Below are 19614 nucleotides of genomic sequence, written 5' to 3' on the forward strand. Positions count from 1 at the left end.
AAAAAAAAAAAAAAAAGTTGGCCTTCTTTACATTTAAATCCCAATCACTGCTCTATCTTCGTCCCCTCCCCCAACCCCACTCCCATCCCAGTCCCTCCCTTCATCCTCCACTGGTCTCCTCCTTTGAGAGGGTGGATTCTCCCCGCCCATGGGTATCCATCTACTCTTGCACTAATGAGTAGAAATTAAGAGAATTATTGTAGTGATATAAAGCTGGACTGGGAGTCTGATTACATCTCTGTAGTTTACAAAGACTCGCAGGATCTTCCAACCATCATTTCTGCAGTGTTATGATATATATCTAGAAAGCTATATTTTAAAAAAAATGACTCGAACTCATAAAAAGTAATGAAACATAAATATAAATTTTTAGAAGAAAGAACAGCAGCTGAACCATAAGGATATGAATTAACTGAGGATGTGATGCCATGTGAAAGTGAAAAAGGCAAGAACACAGGGAGTGATGGGGAGTGAAGGCACAGACAAGTCAAACTCTGCCAGTAGCACTGCCAGCTTCTAATGAAACAGCAAATTGTGTGGATAAGCACAGTCTGGAGGGACTGTTGGAATTCTCTTTCCCAGTTTTTCTCACTAAGTTGGGCACTGATATTTGCAACATACATTAAGTTCTACACAGATACATTTGGTTGCAATAATAGTATGTATTGCTCTACATTTAGCAGAATTGCTTTGGACAAGTGATGCAAGATTATTATTATTACCATTATTTAAAGGATGATATTAATAGTGGTTATTACCTTTAATGAGAAGACAGAGTAAGATTAAATTCTGAATTCAAGGGCTCAGCAGTTAAGAATACTGGCTGCTCTTGAAGAGGACCCAGGTCTGATTCCTACCATTCATACTTGTAATGCCTATACCAGGGGATTCAACTTATGCCCTGGACTTCCAAAAGACCAGGCATGCATATTGTGAATAGGCATACATGCAGGAAAGTAATCTCTGTAAATTAGGTATTGGTTTCAATTTTCAGGTTGAAGTGGGAAGAGAATAATAAATTAGTTATCCAAATACCTTATCTTTTAAAATCTAAGAGTTCATGCTTTTGTTTTGCAGTTGTGCATTTCATACATACCTATCATGTATTTTTATAAAATCCAGTCCCACACAACTTCCCCTTCAATTCTTCTATCAGCTACAGTTTTCCTTTCAAGTTCATGTGTTCTTTGTAAAAATAACATTTTTAAAAATTACAATTGCATAATTTATTCACTCCCTTTCTCCTTCCTAATTGTTTCATTTACTCTACCTCTTGCTTTCTTTCATAGTCATTTCTTCTTTTTCTGTAGTTGTTGTTACATATACAGCATATATACGTACATATATGTATGTGTGATATAATCATGTTATGTATATGCATATATACTTCAAAATATATACAACTAGCTAAATATATTTCTAAATATTCTAAAATGGCTGTCAGTACAATGTATATGTATATATTCATTCACATATGTTTTCAGGGCTTACCATTTGGTATTAGATAACAAATTTGGGACTCCTCTCTGGGAAAGATTATGTCTCCTACATTTATCATTCCTAAGTTTCCTGCAGTTCTTTGTCCTGAGTTGAGGGCTCATACACCTCCTCTTTTTTTATGTGAGCATGTCTATTTTTCTCATCCTCTATTTTTTGAGTCAAATGTATTTATTTTTAAAATGTTGTTTTTCATATAAAGTTTTGCAGGTAGTTGTCTTTTTAAAAAATTTCTTTTATTATTACTTAGGTGCTTATTTGAGTGAGACCCCATGGGTATAACTTCCGACAGATTTTGCAGATTCAATCTCACAGCATTCAATCCACTACATCAAGTTAGTACTATTTGTATATATGTAGACGGATGTAGAACCATAAGATAGAGTATTCATAATCTTTCTGGGACCTCATCTATGAGGAGAACTGACTATCTCTCTCATGGTAGTTGTCAGTTATCCAAATATTCTCATGAAATAAGCTACATTTGTTTTCTTTGCTTTTCTCTCTTTGTTTCTTTCTTTCTTTTTATCTTTCTATTTTTTTCAATAGTTGATCATTATTATATATACCCTCAATTGGTCAATCCATAGAAAATTAGGGAAGTGCTCAGCTCTAAATAGGATATCTGTGACATTCCTCTCTCCCCAGTGATCATGGATCACAGTGGAAGAAGGAAAAGTTTGGTTGTAAGTGGCAGAGAACATAGACATCTACTGTGAAAAAAGTATTAGAATATTGCACACATGACTACATATGTCTTTTAAAATAGTAGATACAGAGCAAGCCTTGTCTTGTTTCTGATTTTAGTGGAACTTCTTTGAATTTATATCCATTTAATTTGACATTGACTATAGACATAAACTGTTTATTCTGCTTAAATATGTCTTTTGTATCCCTAATCTCTCAAACATTTTTCATAATTTTTCAATGTTATTTATGGGATGGATTATATTTACTAATTTCCATATGTTGAGTTATCCCTATAGCTCTGGGATGAAGGCTACTTGATCTTGGTGGATTGACATTTTGATGTGTTCATGGATTTCATTTGCAAGTATTTTCTTGAGTATTTTAGCATCTATATTCACAAGAGAAATTGGTCAGTAATTCTATTTCGTTGTTCAAACTTTGTGTAGCTTGGGTAACTGGGACCTCATAAAAATGAATTTGGTACTATTTTTTTCTGTTTCTGTTCTGTGGGATAATTTGAAGAATGTTAACTCTTCTTTGAGAGTCTGGTACCGTTTTGTACTAAAATTGTCTGGCCCTGGGATTTTTGTTTTGTTGGGAGACTTTAATGACTTTAATGGCTACTTCTATTTTTTAACCAGTTCTATGTCTATTTAAGTTGTTTACCTAAGCTTTATTTAACATTGGCAAGGTGTATCTATTGAGAAAATTAGTCATTTCTTTTAGTTTTTCCAATTTTGTTGAATACAGGTTATTATTCTCTGGATTTCCTTGGTGTCTCCTGTTATGCTCTCATTTTTTAATCCGATGTTATTAATTTGGATCTTCTCTCTCTTTTTTAGTTAATGTGTCTAAGTGTTAGTCCACATGGGAGACTTTCTCAAAGAACCATCTCTTCATTTCATTGATTCTTTGAATTTTTCTCTTTTATTTTAGCTCAGTTTGATTATTTCCTACCATCTACTCCTCTTGGTTATGCTTGTATCTTTCTATACTAGAGATTTTAAGTATGTTGTTAGGCTGCTAATATGAGATCTATCCTTTTTTTAATGTAGGCACTTGGTACTATGAACATTCCTCTTAGCACAATTTTCATCGTGTCCCATAAATTTGGGTCGACTGTGTAATCATTTTCATTGAATTCTAGGAAGGATTTAACTTATTTCTTTACTTCTGTTTTGATCCAGTATTCATTCAGTAAACAATTGTTCAGTTTCCATGAGTTTGTAGGCTTTCTGTTGATTCTATTGTTATTGAAGTCCAGGTTTAATCTCTGTTGGTCAGATAAAATGTAGAGTTATTTCAATTTTTTGTGTGTAAGTTTGTTGGGATTTGCTTTGAGACTGAGTATGTGATTAGTTTTGAGGTTCTGGGAAGAAGATATATACTCTTGTGTGTTCAGGTGAAATGTTTGTTGATATTTTCATATTCAGTAGAGATAAATTAATATTGCATTTTCTTATACCTTGAGAGGATAGATGTGTGAACAATGAATACCATTACCAATACATCTATAAACTATCAGACATTATTTAAAGGGTTAGTTTATTTTTTATATTTGTACAAATGCATCACTGATGTAAAGAAAATCTTCAAAGTTTTTCTTCTTTTATGCATAATATTTTAGCAAAATTCTTAAAAAAATATGTAACCTCTTATGGCCTATGTTATTGGTTGGATACATACAGCTATGGGAAGAAAATATCAGTTCACCACTACCCATTCATGTTCATTAATACAGGCTCATATGGAGGTTTTCTATCTTAACTTGATGTTGTATCATTAAAAGTAAACATCATCTTTAATGACATTTGCAATGTCAATGAAAGGACATTGTCTAAAACAGATGCCACACAGTGTATATGTAAAATGATACAACTGAATGAACTTAGTTACTTAAGATGGTCAACAATCAGAAGCAGTAAAAGATGCTAAAATGTGAAAATAAATCAAAACTATATTCCCATCGTTAATCAGTCTAGTAAACTTTTCACCTTATAAACAAATATTATTAAACAATTAAAGCAGATTCAATTTCTACTCAGGCTGGAAACACCTTAAATCTGTATTAATGAGATGTTACCTCTATGCAGATGTTTTTATCTATTTTCTCTAAAGTTGCCAGACGTTCACACTAAGATGGCAATATTTTCTCACTGTTATATTGCATAGCATTAGTAAACACAGCTTGCCCAAACAGCTCTTGAACATGAAACTTACTACAGTAATAAATGTATTACTTTTAGAAATGTCATCTGCCTCATAACTCCCTTTACAACAAAGTATAGTATAACAATGAACATGCAAGGCTTATTTAAAACACACATTAATTAAACCAGATCGAATTTCCTAACTCCTCCTTAGCACTACAAAGGAACACTGAAGCCTTCCTTCACCTCTGACCATACCTTATATGGATCTTACAAACTATCTGCACCTAAATTCCTCACACTTGTTACTTGTATCATACCCTAACTCCAGCAGTCAACACTTGTTAATCCAAGGACCATTCCTCTTGGGACAGCAAATAGACTAAAGGCAGGCCAACACATTTTGCTCCAGAGACCCAGTGCCCCCATTATGCCAAATTCTGTAGCCAGAAACCTGTTGTGGTCTCCAATTTATCTCTGACTGCACTCCTGAGGTATCACAAAGACTTTCTCTTCCAGTCTTTCTTCCTCCGACTCATCTCAGATCCCAGGCTCCAACAATAGCAGGCTTTCCTTGTGAATTTATCAGCTGAACAGGGTAGGACAACAGGTAGCACATAGCTATCAAATTCTGAAACTCCAGAGTAGAAGGAAAAAAATCAAGGAACACATCCCACTAATAATGACAAATCCAGAAATCAGTACCTAGACCTATAATCATCCTTAACCAAGATTCCTAGCTGCCAGCATAAAAACTCAATTAATAACAGCCAACACAATAATTCTTCAGTAGTACAGCCTAGCTAGTCTAACACAGCAGGCTATGTTATTTCAACATATTAGAAATATGAGAAAACAGCCCTTTTAAATGTGACAGAGTTCCTTAAAAAGAAGATAAATGCATTCTTAAAGAAACCCAGATATGCACGAACAGTGTAAAAACATAATATTGTTCAAAGAATGAAATTGGAAAAAGAATCAATAACAAAAGCACAAGCTGAGGGAATTCTGGAAATTACAACTTTAGAAATATGAACAGGAGCTACAGGGTCAAGCTTTATGGACAGTGTATAAAAATTGGAAGAGAGAATCTCATGCATTGAAAATACAATAGAAGAATTTGATGCGTGTATCAAAGAAAATGCTAAATCTAAAAATTTCCTGTCACAAAACATCCAGAAAATCTGGGATACTATTGAAAGACTAAACTTCAGAATAGAGGAAAAGAGGAAATAGAAGTCATCACAAAAGCCTTAGAAATTATTTTTAACAAAATCATAGCAGAAAATTCCCACATAGAGAAAGAGATGCCTAAATTTATAAAAGAAGCATACAGAACATCAAATAGATTCGATCAGCACAACAATCAAAGCTCTGAACATACAGACAAAACAAAAAATACTAAAATTTTTAAGGCAAAAAGGACAAGTCGCACATAAAGACAGACCTATTAGAATTACAACTGACTTATCAAAGGAGACCCTAGTAGCCAGAAGGGCCTAAGAAGATATGCTAAAGAATGTAATTGACCACATGTCAGTCCACACTACTACATCCAACAAAAATTTCAATCACCATAGATGGAGAAAATAAGATATTGCATGATGTTTTAGATCTCTTCCTCATTTTAAAACTTTTTTGTTTTTGTTTTGGTTTTTTGTTTTGGTTTTTTGTTTTGTTTTGTTTTGTTTTGTTTTGAGACAGGGTTTCTCTGCATAGCCGTGGCTGCCCTGGAGACCAGGTTGGCCTCGAACTCAGAAATCCTCCTGCCTCTGCCTCCCAGGTCCTGGGATTAAAGGCTTGCGCCACCACCCCCTGGCTTAGATTTTTATTATGTAGGATGTTGCTTTGTCTTATTGAGCATGCCCTTTACTTACAGAAGATTGTCAATAGGAAAAGCCCCCAAAGTTGATTACTGATATCAGTGCCTGCATTAGTTGTTCAATTCAGAGACTTGTCTTCTGTGCCAATATGCTGAAGGCTATTTCATGACTTTGTCTTCTGTCAGGTTTCCTTATGAGGCCCTTGATCCTTGGAATTGAGTTTTGTGCAGATTGATAGATATTTGTTTATTTGTATTCTTTAATTGTAAGCAACCAGAGTGACCAGGACCACTTGTTTGAAGGTACTTTTTTTTTTCCAGTGTGCATGTCTGACTTTAACACAATTCAGGTGGCCATATATGTGTGAATTTATATATGGGCTTCAATACAGTTCCATAGATTAAAATGTCTGTTTTATGCCAACACCATGAAGTTTTTATTATTTATACTAAAGTATTACGTCTCTAGAAGTTCTTTTATTGTCCAGGATTGTTCTAGCTATACTTGTTTTTGTTTTTCATATGAAGTTGGAAACTGTCTTTTCAAGGATGTTGAATCATCCTTTCATCTCTGGGGTGAAGCCTAGTAGATCATAGTGTATGCTCTTTTTGATGTGTTTTTGGATTTGGTTTACAAGGATTTTATTGTTTTTGTATTTATGCTTATAAAGGAAATTGATCTATAATATGGTTTGGATATCAAGGGAACTGTAACCTCATAAAATGATATGCAAGTTGTTTTTCTGTTTTATGCTATAGAATAATTTAACTTTTTTCATTTTTATTGGTTATTTTATTTACATTTCTAATATTTCCCCACTTACTAATTTCCCCTCCACAAACTCTCTATCCCCTCCTCCCTTCCCCTGCCACTATGACAGTGTTTGCCCACCCACTCCTGCCTCAGCACCCTAGCATTCCCTATTCTGGGTCATCAAGCCTCCATAGGACTAAGGGGCTCCCTTTCCAATGATGACAGATAAGACAGTCCTCTAATACATATCCATCTTGAGCCATGGTTCCCCCCTATGTACTCTTTGGTTGCTAGTTTAGTCCCTGGGAGCTTTAGGGTTCTGGTTGGTTGATATTGTTGTTCTTCCTATGGGGTTGGAATAATTTGAGCAGCATTTGTGTTAACTCTTGTTTGAATTTCTTAGAGAATTCTGACTTAAAACAATCTTGCCCCAGCATTTTTTGGTTCACACTTTTTAGTGATTGCTTATAATTTTTTAGGGACTATAGGTCTACTTACCTTGTTTATCTTGTCTTGATTTTACTTAGGTAAATGGTATCTATGAAACAAATTATACATTTCTTTCCCATTTGGTGAAATATAGGTTTTTAATACATGTCCTCATGAATCTCTGATTGCTAATGATGTTCTGCTACATTCTTATATAGTTAAGTGCCTTATCCTGTCATTGGGAAAACTTCCTCAGGCATTAGATGAGAATAAATGCAGAGACCCACAGCCAAACACTATGTGGGGAGTTTAAATGGGAGATCTTTATCAAATTCCTCTCTTCAGAGATCGGGAAATAATGAGGAAGAGGGGGCAGGAGTATAAGAGTCAAAGGAGATGGAGAACAACAGGAAAATAAGACCCTCTGAATCAACTAAGAAAGGTAGATAGGAATATGAGCTCACAAATACTAAAGCAGAAAACACAGGGCCTACAAAGGACTGTTTCAGATCCTATGCATATGTAACTATTAGGTTATTATTTTTTAAAGATTTATTTTATGTACTTTATGTGTATGAGTACAATGTAGCTGTACAGATGACCATGAGCCATTGTGTGTGTGCCTGCTGGGAATTGAACTCAGGACCTCTGCCGGCCCCGCTCTCTCCGACTCTGGCGTAATTCACTGTAGCTGTCTTCATAAGCACCAGAAGAGGGCGTCAGATCTCATTACAGGTGGTTGTGAGCCAATATGTGGTTGCTGGGACCCGAATTCAGGACCTTCTGAAGAGTGGTCAATACTCTTACCCGCTGAGCCATCTCACCAGCCCTAGCTTATCATTTTTATGGAATTCCTGACTGTGAATAGTGGATCTCTGACACTTGCCCCTGCTTTTGGGACTCTTTTCCTCTGGTTGGGCTGATATTTCCAACTTCGATATATTTTTTGCTTCATATATGTATATATGTATATATATTATAATATATTTTGTTTGTCATTTTAGGTTGTTATCTCTGAAAATGTGTTCTTAATGAGATACAGAAGGTGAGTGTATCAAGAAGGGAGAGAAGATGAGAAGGAAATGGGAGAAGTACAGAGAGGGGAAATTGTATTCAAGTTATATTGTATGAAAAAAAGACTATTTTCAATTAAAGAAAAATTACAAATGATCAATTTCAAGATGTGAAAGAATAATGAAAGTTTAGAAAGTTAATGTTGAAGAGCTTCTTTTGAAGCAAAACCAATCAACCGACCAACCAAACAAACAAGAACATAGTATCAACCTTTAGGAAGAGTGACAGACTTACAAAATAATTTTTATCACATTAAAACATGAAAGCATCCTTCAATGGCTAATATTATCTATTTAGGATATTATCAATTACAAACTAGAAAATCTTGACTGTCCATAATCTATATGTAAACACCGAAGTCTGGGAGTATATACGTATTTTCTGATTTTGTTTTTTTTTTCCAAGCTATAATTCTTTTAAAATAATGACTTTATCTAAACTAAAATAATCCTCTATTGTAAATAAAGCATATTTATTTAAAATAACATTCTAAAACACCAATTTAGGAAAAATTTGAACACTTTTTAATGTTTAATTGACTATTTTCAAAAATAGAAAATATCAGGACTGGACAGATGGTTTAGCTATTAAGAGTGCTGGTCATTCTTGCAGAGGACCTGGCTCCTATAGTGCCTATATGGTAATGCAAGTTCAAGAGTTGTGACATCTGGCCTCTGCAAGATGTACATGCATAAACTACACATACATGCATTCAGGTAAGACATTTATACACATAAAATAAAAGATTATATTAAAAATTATGTGAATGTATACATAATTCCTAATGCAAAATTAGAAATATGAGATTTAACTTTGTGTAAAAAAAATGTGTTCATCAGTTATTTAAACATTTTCTGAAATCATTGTATTTCTCCACTACATAATTACTGATTTTAAAGTATTTTTATAGCAAAATATATTGAACTCATACCTCTGAAAGGCACCTTTAATAGTATAATTTTATTTTGCCCCAAGTTATAACCACAATAAATGAAGCCTTAAGTTAATTAACTTAAAACCACAAATACCATAAACACTTTAAAGGTTCAGGTTCAACATTTATCTACCGGTGGGAAAGTCATAATAACTATTATTAGGAAGTCAGACCTATGGAAAAAATAAATAAAATGTGCACTTTCACATGAATAGTATTTACTTGTTCAATATAAATTTATTATAGCAAATCATAAAATTATGTTTTTACTGTGAAACATATAGTCTTCTCATTATATTTATCTCTTGTGTGCCACTAAAAATTCACTAACCTTGTTCTAAAGTTCGTAGGATGAGGATGTCCATCATATAAAGATAAGTAGTCGTATTCCTCTTCTAGTGCAAATGACTGAAAAACAATTTGTATTCTATTTCGTTCTTCTGCTATTATTACCCACGTACAGTTCGCACCATTTGGATATCCATATGGAAAACCAGGGCTTTCTATGGTGCCATTAAGTCCTTTTAAAGTTCCACCACATGTATAAATAAATCCTGCAACAAAAGACAAATAGACATGGTTATTGAAAAATTTAAAAAACCCACTAGGCATTTTGGTTTTGAATTTTTAAAATTTTTCAATTTTTAAATGTTTGGTTTTCTTTAGGATCAATAGTGATAAGTTTTAAATGATGTTTTATGAGCTAGATAAATTTTATAAACATGTGTAGCATATATATGTACCATATGATATATAGTATGAAAAACAAAAGATTTATAGTTTATCATCCTTAATTTAATAACTGTAAATCACTGGAAAAAATCACTCACTATATTGGATTCATTATCCATTTTGATCTAATAAAAGTTTCAAACGTCAATTTCCTTCAGATGCTTTTTAATCTAATTCTGGGGAGAAGTAAACAGTGTTGAAAATAGATTATAAAATGTGCTATAGGTCTAAAATGATTAAATCCACCATTCTGGCATAATGTGCTTTGAAACATACTCAGATAAACCTATACAGTGTTTTAGAAGAGTGTGCTCAAATTACTAGAAGAGGATTTGAGAAATACAGTCTATGTAATTGTTTCAATTTTTGTAAGACTGATTGGTTCATTCTATGGTAGTCCTAAATTAAGAAGAAATGTAATCCTAACAAGACCAAAGTGAAGGTTAAACCTGGGCACACAGACACAGACACAGACACAGACACACAAACACATACACACACACAGACACACACACACACACAGACACACAGACACACACACACATATATATACATTACTTTACTTTAATCAACAAATCCATGGGCCGCGAACTTGGTAGCAAGTTGATGCTTTGGACTTTGACATCAATATAAACAGAAGAGGCAGGCAGACCCAGGGCCATTTGCCCAACAGCCCAATCTTTTCTCATAGACAGGTACTGACACATGAGGTCTCCATCACACACACAGCGCGTGTGCGTGTGTGTGTGTGTGTGTGTGTGTGTGTGTGTGTGTGTGTTTAAACCTGGACATTTTATATCAATGATCTTAATATTTGCACCACTTCTATGAGAAGTCTATGAGGGCATGCCTTCAGAGATAATTAGACAGCTTACTATATTTTTGGCTAATTAGTTTGTTTGTATATACAGATCAAGATGCAAAGACATGTACAGAAGTTAAGAAGCACAATTAGAGACTGGGGCAGACAAGGGGCCATGTTCCAATGTTAATATCTCATTCTGTGCCTCAAATCACAGCAGCAGCTGTGCTTGCTTAGTGAATCAGTTCACCATGCAACAACCATTTACTCTAGATTAGCTAACGGTAATGTGTCTGCTCCTAAGAACCTGTCTCATGGTTGGGTGAATATATACATAACTGTCTTTGATCCTTACTTAGCGTGGAAGTCTACATCTACAGGTCTGTATGTGTCCAAGTGCTAATCCTGGTAAATAAATGAAATTCTTGCTACATTCTGGCTTTTTAAAAAGCTTACCAAGAATTCAGATCAGGTAGAAGTTTAAAAAGTCAATACTTGCCTATATTCATATATTTTTCGCTAATTCATCAAAAGTCAAATAGGGTATTTTATGATTTTCTAAAGCATATAAATAAATAAATAAATATTAAAAGGTCTCTTTCAAATTGCTTCCTGCAGAGCAATTACTTTGAAGCCTTAGGTTAATTAGCTATCACCCATTTCTATTAGTTTTCTGCCTGAACAGTTTCCAATTTGAACTTCATAACAAAATGCAAGCATGAATCCCTTTAGGTACAATCTGATCTATGGGCTGTTTTTTATGTTCTCAAGCCACATAGCCCTGATGATGTTGGACAAAGGGCATACAGCTTAAAATAACACTCAATGCTTTGTCTGCTCGTTTGCAAAGGTGATACCGATTCATACCCTGCAAATGTTATTTTCTTTAGGTAAATGAAAAATTTCACCTATGTTTAATGCCCTCCTATTTCTAAATTCTTCATTTATTTTTCTTTTAAGTAGATTAATCATGAAACTATAATTTTAAAACAAAGTATTCTTCTAAGATTTAAAATTTGAATAAAGTAATTTAAAATCAGATAGAATTTTAAATGTTAAAAATAAATATCACCACTCAGTGACTTTGGAATTTACCCTGCTACCAAATGTTTTCTTTTCTATGTACATTTTTTTAAAAAAAATATGAATACCTTTTAATTTTTCTGTGAATTTAATATATTTTACATATATTTTACAAGATAAGCTTTAAAATAAGTATCTATTTAAGTTGGTTAGTTTATGTTTTTCTTAAGGATATTCCTATCCAATGAGTTTTCTCTTGATAATTTCATGTACCAATTGTTTCTTATCTTACATATGACTACATATATATATGTAGTCATATGTAAGATAAGAAACAAGAAAAAATATATATATATATATGTTCTATTGAGTAGAAGAAGAACAAGTACAAGTTACAAAGTTTGAAATTCAAGCTCTTTGGTGTTTTGCTCATATTTTAACTCACAATAATTACAGGAGACATGAGGTGACTGGAAACTCTTAGGCACTTAGAGCAGTGATATTATTACATTATATCACAACATTGTGTCTAAAGCATACTCCTTGGCTGCTCACCTCTGAAATATTCCTCTAATCACAAGAAGTCTCCTAACAGAATGTCTCATAACCCCAATCTGTGTCTTAGTCACAGATGGTCAGAAAATCAATAGGGAACACAGGCTAAGGAGTTTGTTGATCAGAGGTGAGCACACAAGAAATCACAGATGCACATGGAAAACCGTAGTAGCAATAATTTCCACTACTAGTATACTTCTTCATATCACAAAGGGCACAGGAATACTTATTTAGTTGTTTGGGATTTGTAACCAAATTTAAAAACCAAATGAAAAGCTCTATTTAGAGTAAGAAAGCTTCTGCTTGCCTTTCTAATTCACTGCTATTTGCTTTCTGAATCAATGTAATAGAATGAATAATATATTCATTTATTCACTTTTTCTTTTGTGAACAAAAGTTGTATAAACATCCTTCTCCTTTGACACACTTACCAAGACATGCTGGTAAAGTTCTACTCATCATATATTCTATTATCTAATATACCACACTTTTTTTTTAGAAATGCAACATAATATGTTGACTTCGTGATTCATTTTTGGAATTATATTCTGGCTACCAGAATTATACATTTTTATGTGTTTATAATTATATATTAATATTTGTAAATATTTTTCTTGTCATCTTTACCTTAATAGACTACCAAGAAATACTTCTCTACCAAGAACTTGCCCTAAATTTTAAAGCAGAAAAACTATGAAAAACTTCTACCAAAATCATCCATTCTTTATGATTTTCAAGTAATTTGATATTGTTTCATCTGCACAAAAATCTTAATTCCTTACACACACATACACACACACACACACACACACACACACACACCTCTGTCTCTTGTTTGGTTTAGGTTTGTGAGACATGGTCTTACCATGTAGCTAAAAATAATGGCCTTTATTTCACTATGTATATTATGTTGGTCTTAAGTTCAAAAAATTCCACTGCAATCATTGTTATTATAATTGTAGAAGTACGCCTTGTATATGCATCAGTATTATCTGAAAGTTATACTAGTATAAATCATATTCATGAAATATCTAGATTGCTAATTCATTGAAATCACCAATTGTAATTATATATACACTATTCTGAACATTCATGTTAATGGTGTCTTTTGGATTTGATTTCAGACCCTTATTCTCAGAGGAAATACATCTGAAGAGTTCAGATAGTAAATTTTGGCAGGTTTACAACACATTCCAAATTTATAGACATGACATTTCAAGCCTTTTACCTTCAAACCTTTTGATATTTGAATCAGTTTACCTTAATATACTTCAGAAAAAGATCTAGAACTAACTCATTACAATACTCTCTTAGTCACAGACATGCAAGTAAACTTTAAAGGACTAAAGTTTGCTTATGAAATATTTAAGTATTAAAGCTTTAAGAAGGATATAATGAATTTTATCAGTTATAACTATAATTCTCCAACTATTCTAAGAGTTCCCATGGCCCCAAAAGTTTATCTAAAATACTAACATATATTAACTGATAAAAAGGAAGTATAGGAGCTGGTGAGATGGATTAGTATATCAGGGCACTTGCCTCCAAGTCTAATGGAATGAGTTTTATTCTACAATGTGCATGGCAGAAAGAAATATGACACTCCTGCAGAACTATTTTCTGACCCAAACCCTCCAAACATGTTTAGATTAATTTGTGCAGTTAAATATGTGTCCACATACATACATACATATAAACAAGATATTGTATCATTAATAATTATTACATATTAATTAATGAATAATTTAAAAATTCAATAAATACTTATATTATTTTGTGTTTAAAGTTATAATAAAGTTAAACAAGTATAATTTCCAAATGGAATATTTTGTAATTTCCATTTAATTTTTAAGTCAGACATATTATTATGAGAATTTTATTGATATAGTTTGTTGTTTAATATAAATAAACTCAGAAGAAAAACATAGTGATAGACAGTTTTGAATAAAATGTATTATATACTTGAAAGCAATTTTTTTAAAGATCTATTTATTTATTTCATGTATATGAGTACACTGCACCTGTCTTCAGATACACCAGAAGAGGGCATCAGATCCAATTACAGGTGGTTGTGAGCCACCATGTGGTTGCTGGGAATTGAACTCAGGACCTCTGGAAGAGAAGTCATGAGCCTTAATCACTGAGCCATCTCTCCAGCCCAGAGAGCAATTTGAAATACAGGAAAAGTATCCTGTTTCTAACCCATGAAATTATCAATGTTCAATTTTTCATAATTGTGACATATTACAAAACCTATGAAAACCATGAGTAATTTTAAAATAAAGGAAAAAAAAACAACTTCAAATGAACAGTTAGGCATGTGGCTCTACTACTCAAATTACTTCCACTCTTGGCTTTGTACTTGACTTTCATACTTAACATCCTTGAAGCCATCTGAATAACATTACACTTACAAGAAAAATCAAAAAGGTAGCTGTATTACAAATTACCCTTCCACACAGAATATTCTCAAGATTGTATCTGTGTTGCAATAGGAAAACTGTTTGTCAATATTATTAGGCATGCTCCTGCAATCCGTAGCTTTCTCAGTTATAGAAATTACTTTATATTTAAATATGTATAAATTTTTATTCCCTTGACCAATTATCAAAAGAAAACATTTAATAATCCAATTGTCTAGATTACAGAATAAAGGAATAGAGACAAGAATCAAGTCAAAGCCTAAAAGCAAGACGTGGGAGAAAATTGTTCATTGCTGATTTTAAGACACTCTTTAAGACACTCCTGGCCCATATGCACAATGAGAAAAGACCTGAGCTATCCCAGATTTCTCAACTGAGGGCCATTTGAGGTCCAGCTCAAAGAACTGGAAGCTAAGATAGACTTCTAAATTTTTATGATGCAGAAAGTATACCCAAATGCATTTAACTTTAAAAGGAGGGATACACTGGTTTGTGACATTTGAAGATATCTAGCATAAACTGTCCATCATGAAGCTAATTGATTGTGAGCTTCGTAGCTATACTTTTGAAAAGCAAACATTTATCCAGCCAGAAAGCAAACAAGATAACAACAGTAACAACAAAAAAGACAATAGAAGTACACAATCTACATTCAAAGAAGCAGAGGTTATCATTTTGGCATAAAAATATTCCAGCATTTACAAGAATACATTTGTCCATAAAAATAATCGATTCTGTTATGACATTGGGTATAACGACTCACACCTAATTAAGAAGCTTTTGTGAATTTATAGTTGGCTGCGAGATGAAAATTGATTTTAAACTATACAAGAATACAACTTTTTGTGTTTTTTCAGAGGATACAAAATTCAATAGTTTGGGAAGGTGGAGTGAGCCTTGGAAGAATGGTGAGAAACTAGCGAACATGATGAAAGCTCACTGAATGCAATTCTCTAAGAACTATTAATAATGAGCAAAAATTATAGTGATTTTAACATTTTGTTGGTATCCACCTCTATTCCCATCAGTAGAGATGCTAGGAAAGAATTACTAGTTAACAGACAGCAACGATATAAAGTGAGCACGGTTCTCAAAACAAACCAAAAAAAAAAAAAGGACTAACAAAAACAAACAAAAAATGTCAAATAAGTAATTTTCATGAATAACTCAAGAAAAGAGAAAAAAGAGACTCCAATCTAAAGCAAAGTGCCATAAAAAATAATAAAGAGGAGTAAACAAAATAGAGACATAAATATATTATGTTTAAAAATCAATGAAATGAAGCATTGGTTACTGAAAAACAGCAAGAAAACAATCAAATTTTACCAGGAAAAAGCAAATGTGTCAAAACCAATAAAATAAATGTTGGACTACAACAAAATAAAACACCACAGAAATATAAAGGATATTTAAGGCAGAATTTGAATAACTATACACCAACAAATTTGGTAACTTAGAAGAGATGAACCAATTCCTGGTAACATAACCTTTAGCAATATAGGCTCATGAAGAAACAGGATATCTCAACAGAAAATGGTGCATCAGTAATGGCATTTTCCAACTAATAAAAAATAGATAGATTCATGGTTAAATTTTATAGAAAATTTCAGAAAAATCTAATGTCAGTTAATCTCTAATTACCCAGTATATTGAAGTAGATCTTGACATTAAAATCAAGCAAAAAGTCAAAGACCATGAAAATTCAGACCTATATTGCTACTGAATATAGGTACAAAATTCAACAAAAGACTAATAACAATAGACTTTCCCAACAAATAAAAGAATTTAGAATCTAGTAAATGGGATCTATGCTCAAACTACAAGCATATGTGAGCATAATATATAAATCAATAAGAATAAGTACATCATGTCAATAGTAATTTCATATTCTGTCAGTAGTGATGTCAGAGATTGAAACATGTATGTCACTTATTACACTAAATTTATTATATTGAAAATTGCAGATTTATCAGTTCCTAAATAAATCAAGCATTTACACTATAAATATAACCATATCTTCTGACAATTCAGCTATCATTTATTATACTTAATTAGATTTATGATTATACACTTAATTGCATATATTCTAAATTATATGTATGGAATATCCAGAAGATGTTATCATTGTTTCAACTACTGAATGCCCATTTGTATTCAGCTTCATAATTTATTCTTTCATTAGTCACCCTGTCATACTAGGTTGAATTTTTCCTCCAACTGAAGTTATTTTTCAGTATTGATTTTAATTATTCCCAAAATATATTTAGTTGCTTTATCTGCTTTAAAATAAAAATAAAACAAATAAGCCAACGAAAAACCCACCACCCTCTCCTACCCAACCCATTCATTATAATGCAAATCTTCCAATGCAACCTGCTGCTTCAGATCCCTGAATGAGAATCACTCTCCATTGTATGTTTAGTCTTTGTAAAACTATTGTATTCAGCATATTCTTCAGCCTACCTTATTTAATGCTAAAAGAAGCATATATAAATTAAACTATGATAATCAGCAGAAATACTTTTCAAACAAAACATAGTTCCAGACAACACAATAGTTCAAGGCATATTCATTCATTATTGTTGAAGTGCTGTAATATGTATTTAATTATATTTAATTTCATTTATGAGTGGGTTTTATGCTTTCACTTGCTTTGTAGCCAAAGAAACCTACCTCCTGATCCTCCTTTCTCCTCTCTTTCCCTCTTCCACATTATAACGTTTGCTACTTAATTTTATTCACTAAGCTTTAAAGCTTAATATAATATTATACAGAATCAAATCCTATGTTATATATCATAAGCTATAATAGGAGTCTCTGAAGAAATTATAATTACTCTTGGAGAAATAAGAAATTATTAAATTTTGAGCTGTTTCTTGAAAAGTTGAAATGATTCTACATTTTACCTTGATTTTGTTCATATTAGATTAGTTTTAATGTAACTACCAATATTGTTCAAGTGACATTCTTTGTCCCACATGTATTAGTTTTATTAGCCTATTGGAATATTCTAGATTATACATTACTTCTCATACTTATTCTACACACTTTTTTATGTGTCCCAAAACCCATGCCTTTTCTTCTTAGTGGGAGAAAATACACGATCCTTTTCTGAATTCATTGGCTCTTTATATTAAACATCTGTGCGTATATGTGTCTGTTTAGCCTGGAGTAAACTAGAATATTCACTATCTTTCATAAAAAGAAATAGAAGAAGAGCCAAAACATTCCCAGTGGTATTTAAAGGATCTAACAGATTCACTGCAAGATTTTTACAAAAGCTATCGGACTTAAATAAACAATGGGGAAATGCTCTTCAATCAGGCTCCAGACTGCTTTGGAAACTGTTATCAGACCCAGTAAACACTACAGTACAATGCTTCATAGTAAGGACTACTTTTTCATTGTTTCCAAGCTTCAAATAACATCAATTTTTAAAAATGTAGATTATCCCTGAAAATAAATAGCCTGGTTGGTAATTATGAAATTTATATTATCTCTAAATTACCAATAGCAGGGTTAAAAAAGTTAATCAGGGGGCCTGGTGAGATGGCTCAGTGGGTAAGAGCACTGATGGCTCTTCCAAAGGTGGTGAGTTCAAATCCCAGCAACCACATGGTGGCTCACAGCCACCCATGATGAAATCTAACACCCTCTTCTGTGTACTCATTTATAATAATAAATAAATCTTAAAAAAAAGTTAATCAGTACATTACATAAAAATTAAGGTTAAAAAAATTTGAATAAAGTTACCTGGGAATCCTTCCTATATTCAATCATCAAATCCAGACAATATTGTGGATGCCAGTAAGTGCTGGCTGACAGGAGCCTGATATAGCTATCTCCTGAAAGGCTCTGACAGTACCTGACTAATACAGAAGTAGAGGCTCACAGCCAACCATTGGACTGAGTACAGGGTCCCCAATGAAGGAGCTAGTGAAAGGACCCAAGGAGCTGAAGGGTTTGCAGCCCCTTGGGAAGAATAATAATATGAACTAACTAGTACCCTCAGAGCTCCCAGGGACTAAAACACCAACCAAAGAGAACACATGGTGGGACTAATGGTTCCAGCTGCATATGTATAGCAGAGGATGGCCAAATCGGTCATCAATGGGAAGAGAGTCTCTTGGTCCTGTGAAGGCTCTATGCCCCAGTGTAGGGGAATGCCAAGTCCAGGAAGCAGGAGAGAGTGGGTTGTGAGCAGGAGGAGGGTGGAGGGCACAGGGTTTTTGTTTTTGTCTTTGTTTTATTTTATTTTTTTCTTGTTTCAGAGAGGAAACTGGGAAAGGAGATATCATATGACATGTAAATAAAGAAAATATCTAATAAAATAAAAATAAAAAATACATTTTAAGTTGTTCCTATTAATTGTAAAAGAAACACTGAACAACAACTATAATTTGTTTAGTTTTGATGATCTGCATGCAAATAATACACTGCGTTGAAAAAGTGCAATTAGTATTGAATTTTTCTCACTGATACATTTATTTATTCATTTGACATCTCTATTGCCACCCTCTCCTCCAGTCACACCCCAGCCCCTGCACACAGTCCCTTCCCCACATCCCATCCCTTTCTCCTCTGACGAGAGAGAGTCTTCACCTGGGTCCCAACCAACCCTGGCACAACAACTCACTGCAGGACTAGTCACATGCTAACTACTTCTTTGTTAGTATATTCCTTTTCTCTTTAAGTGAATATTTGATCATATGTGCCTTCTCAACACTTT

The 19614-nt window shown here is 33.1% G+C and overlaps 1 protein-coding gene across 6 annotated transcripts in view; it reads right to left on the reverse strand.

Moving 5' to 3' along the window:
- The window catches only part of Csmd3 (CUB and Sushi multiple domains 3), a 1179548-nt gene that overhangs the window by 1044407 nt on the left and 115527 nt on the right, over nucleotides 1–19614 (reverse strand). For all 6 annotated transcript variants that reach the window (XM_031358937.1, XM_031358936.1, XM_031358940.1 and 3 more), the window contains exon 2: nucleotides 9682–9904. In XM_031358937.1, coding sequence (XP_031214797.1) covers nucleotides 9682–9904 — 223 coding nt within the window. The remainder of the gene's footprint in view (nucleotides 1–9681; nucleotides 9905–19614) is intronic.

Source organism: Mastomys coucha, unplaced genomic scaffold (assembly GCF_008632895.1).
Source record: "Mastomys coucha isolate ucsf_1 unplaced genomic scaffold, UCSF_Mcou_1 pScaffold7, whole genome shotgun sequence".
In the NCBI taxonomy this organism is placed as follows: Eukaryota; Metazoa; Chordata; class Mammalia; order Rodentia; family Muridae; genus Mastomys; species Mastomys coucha.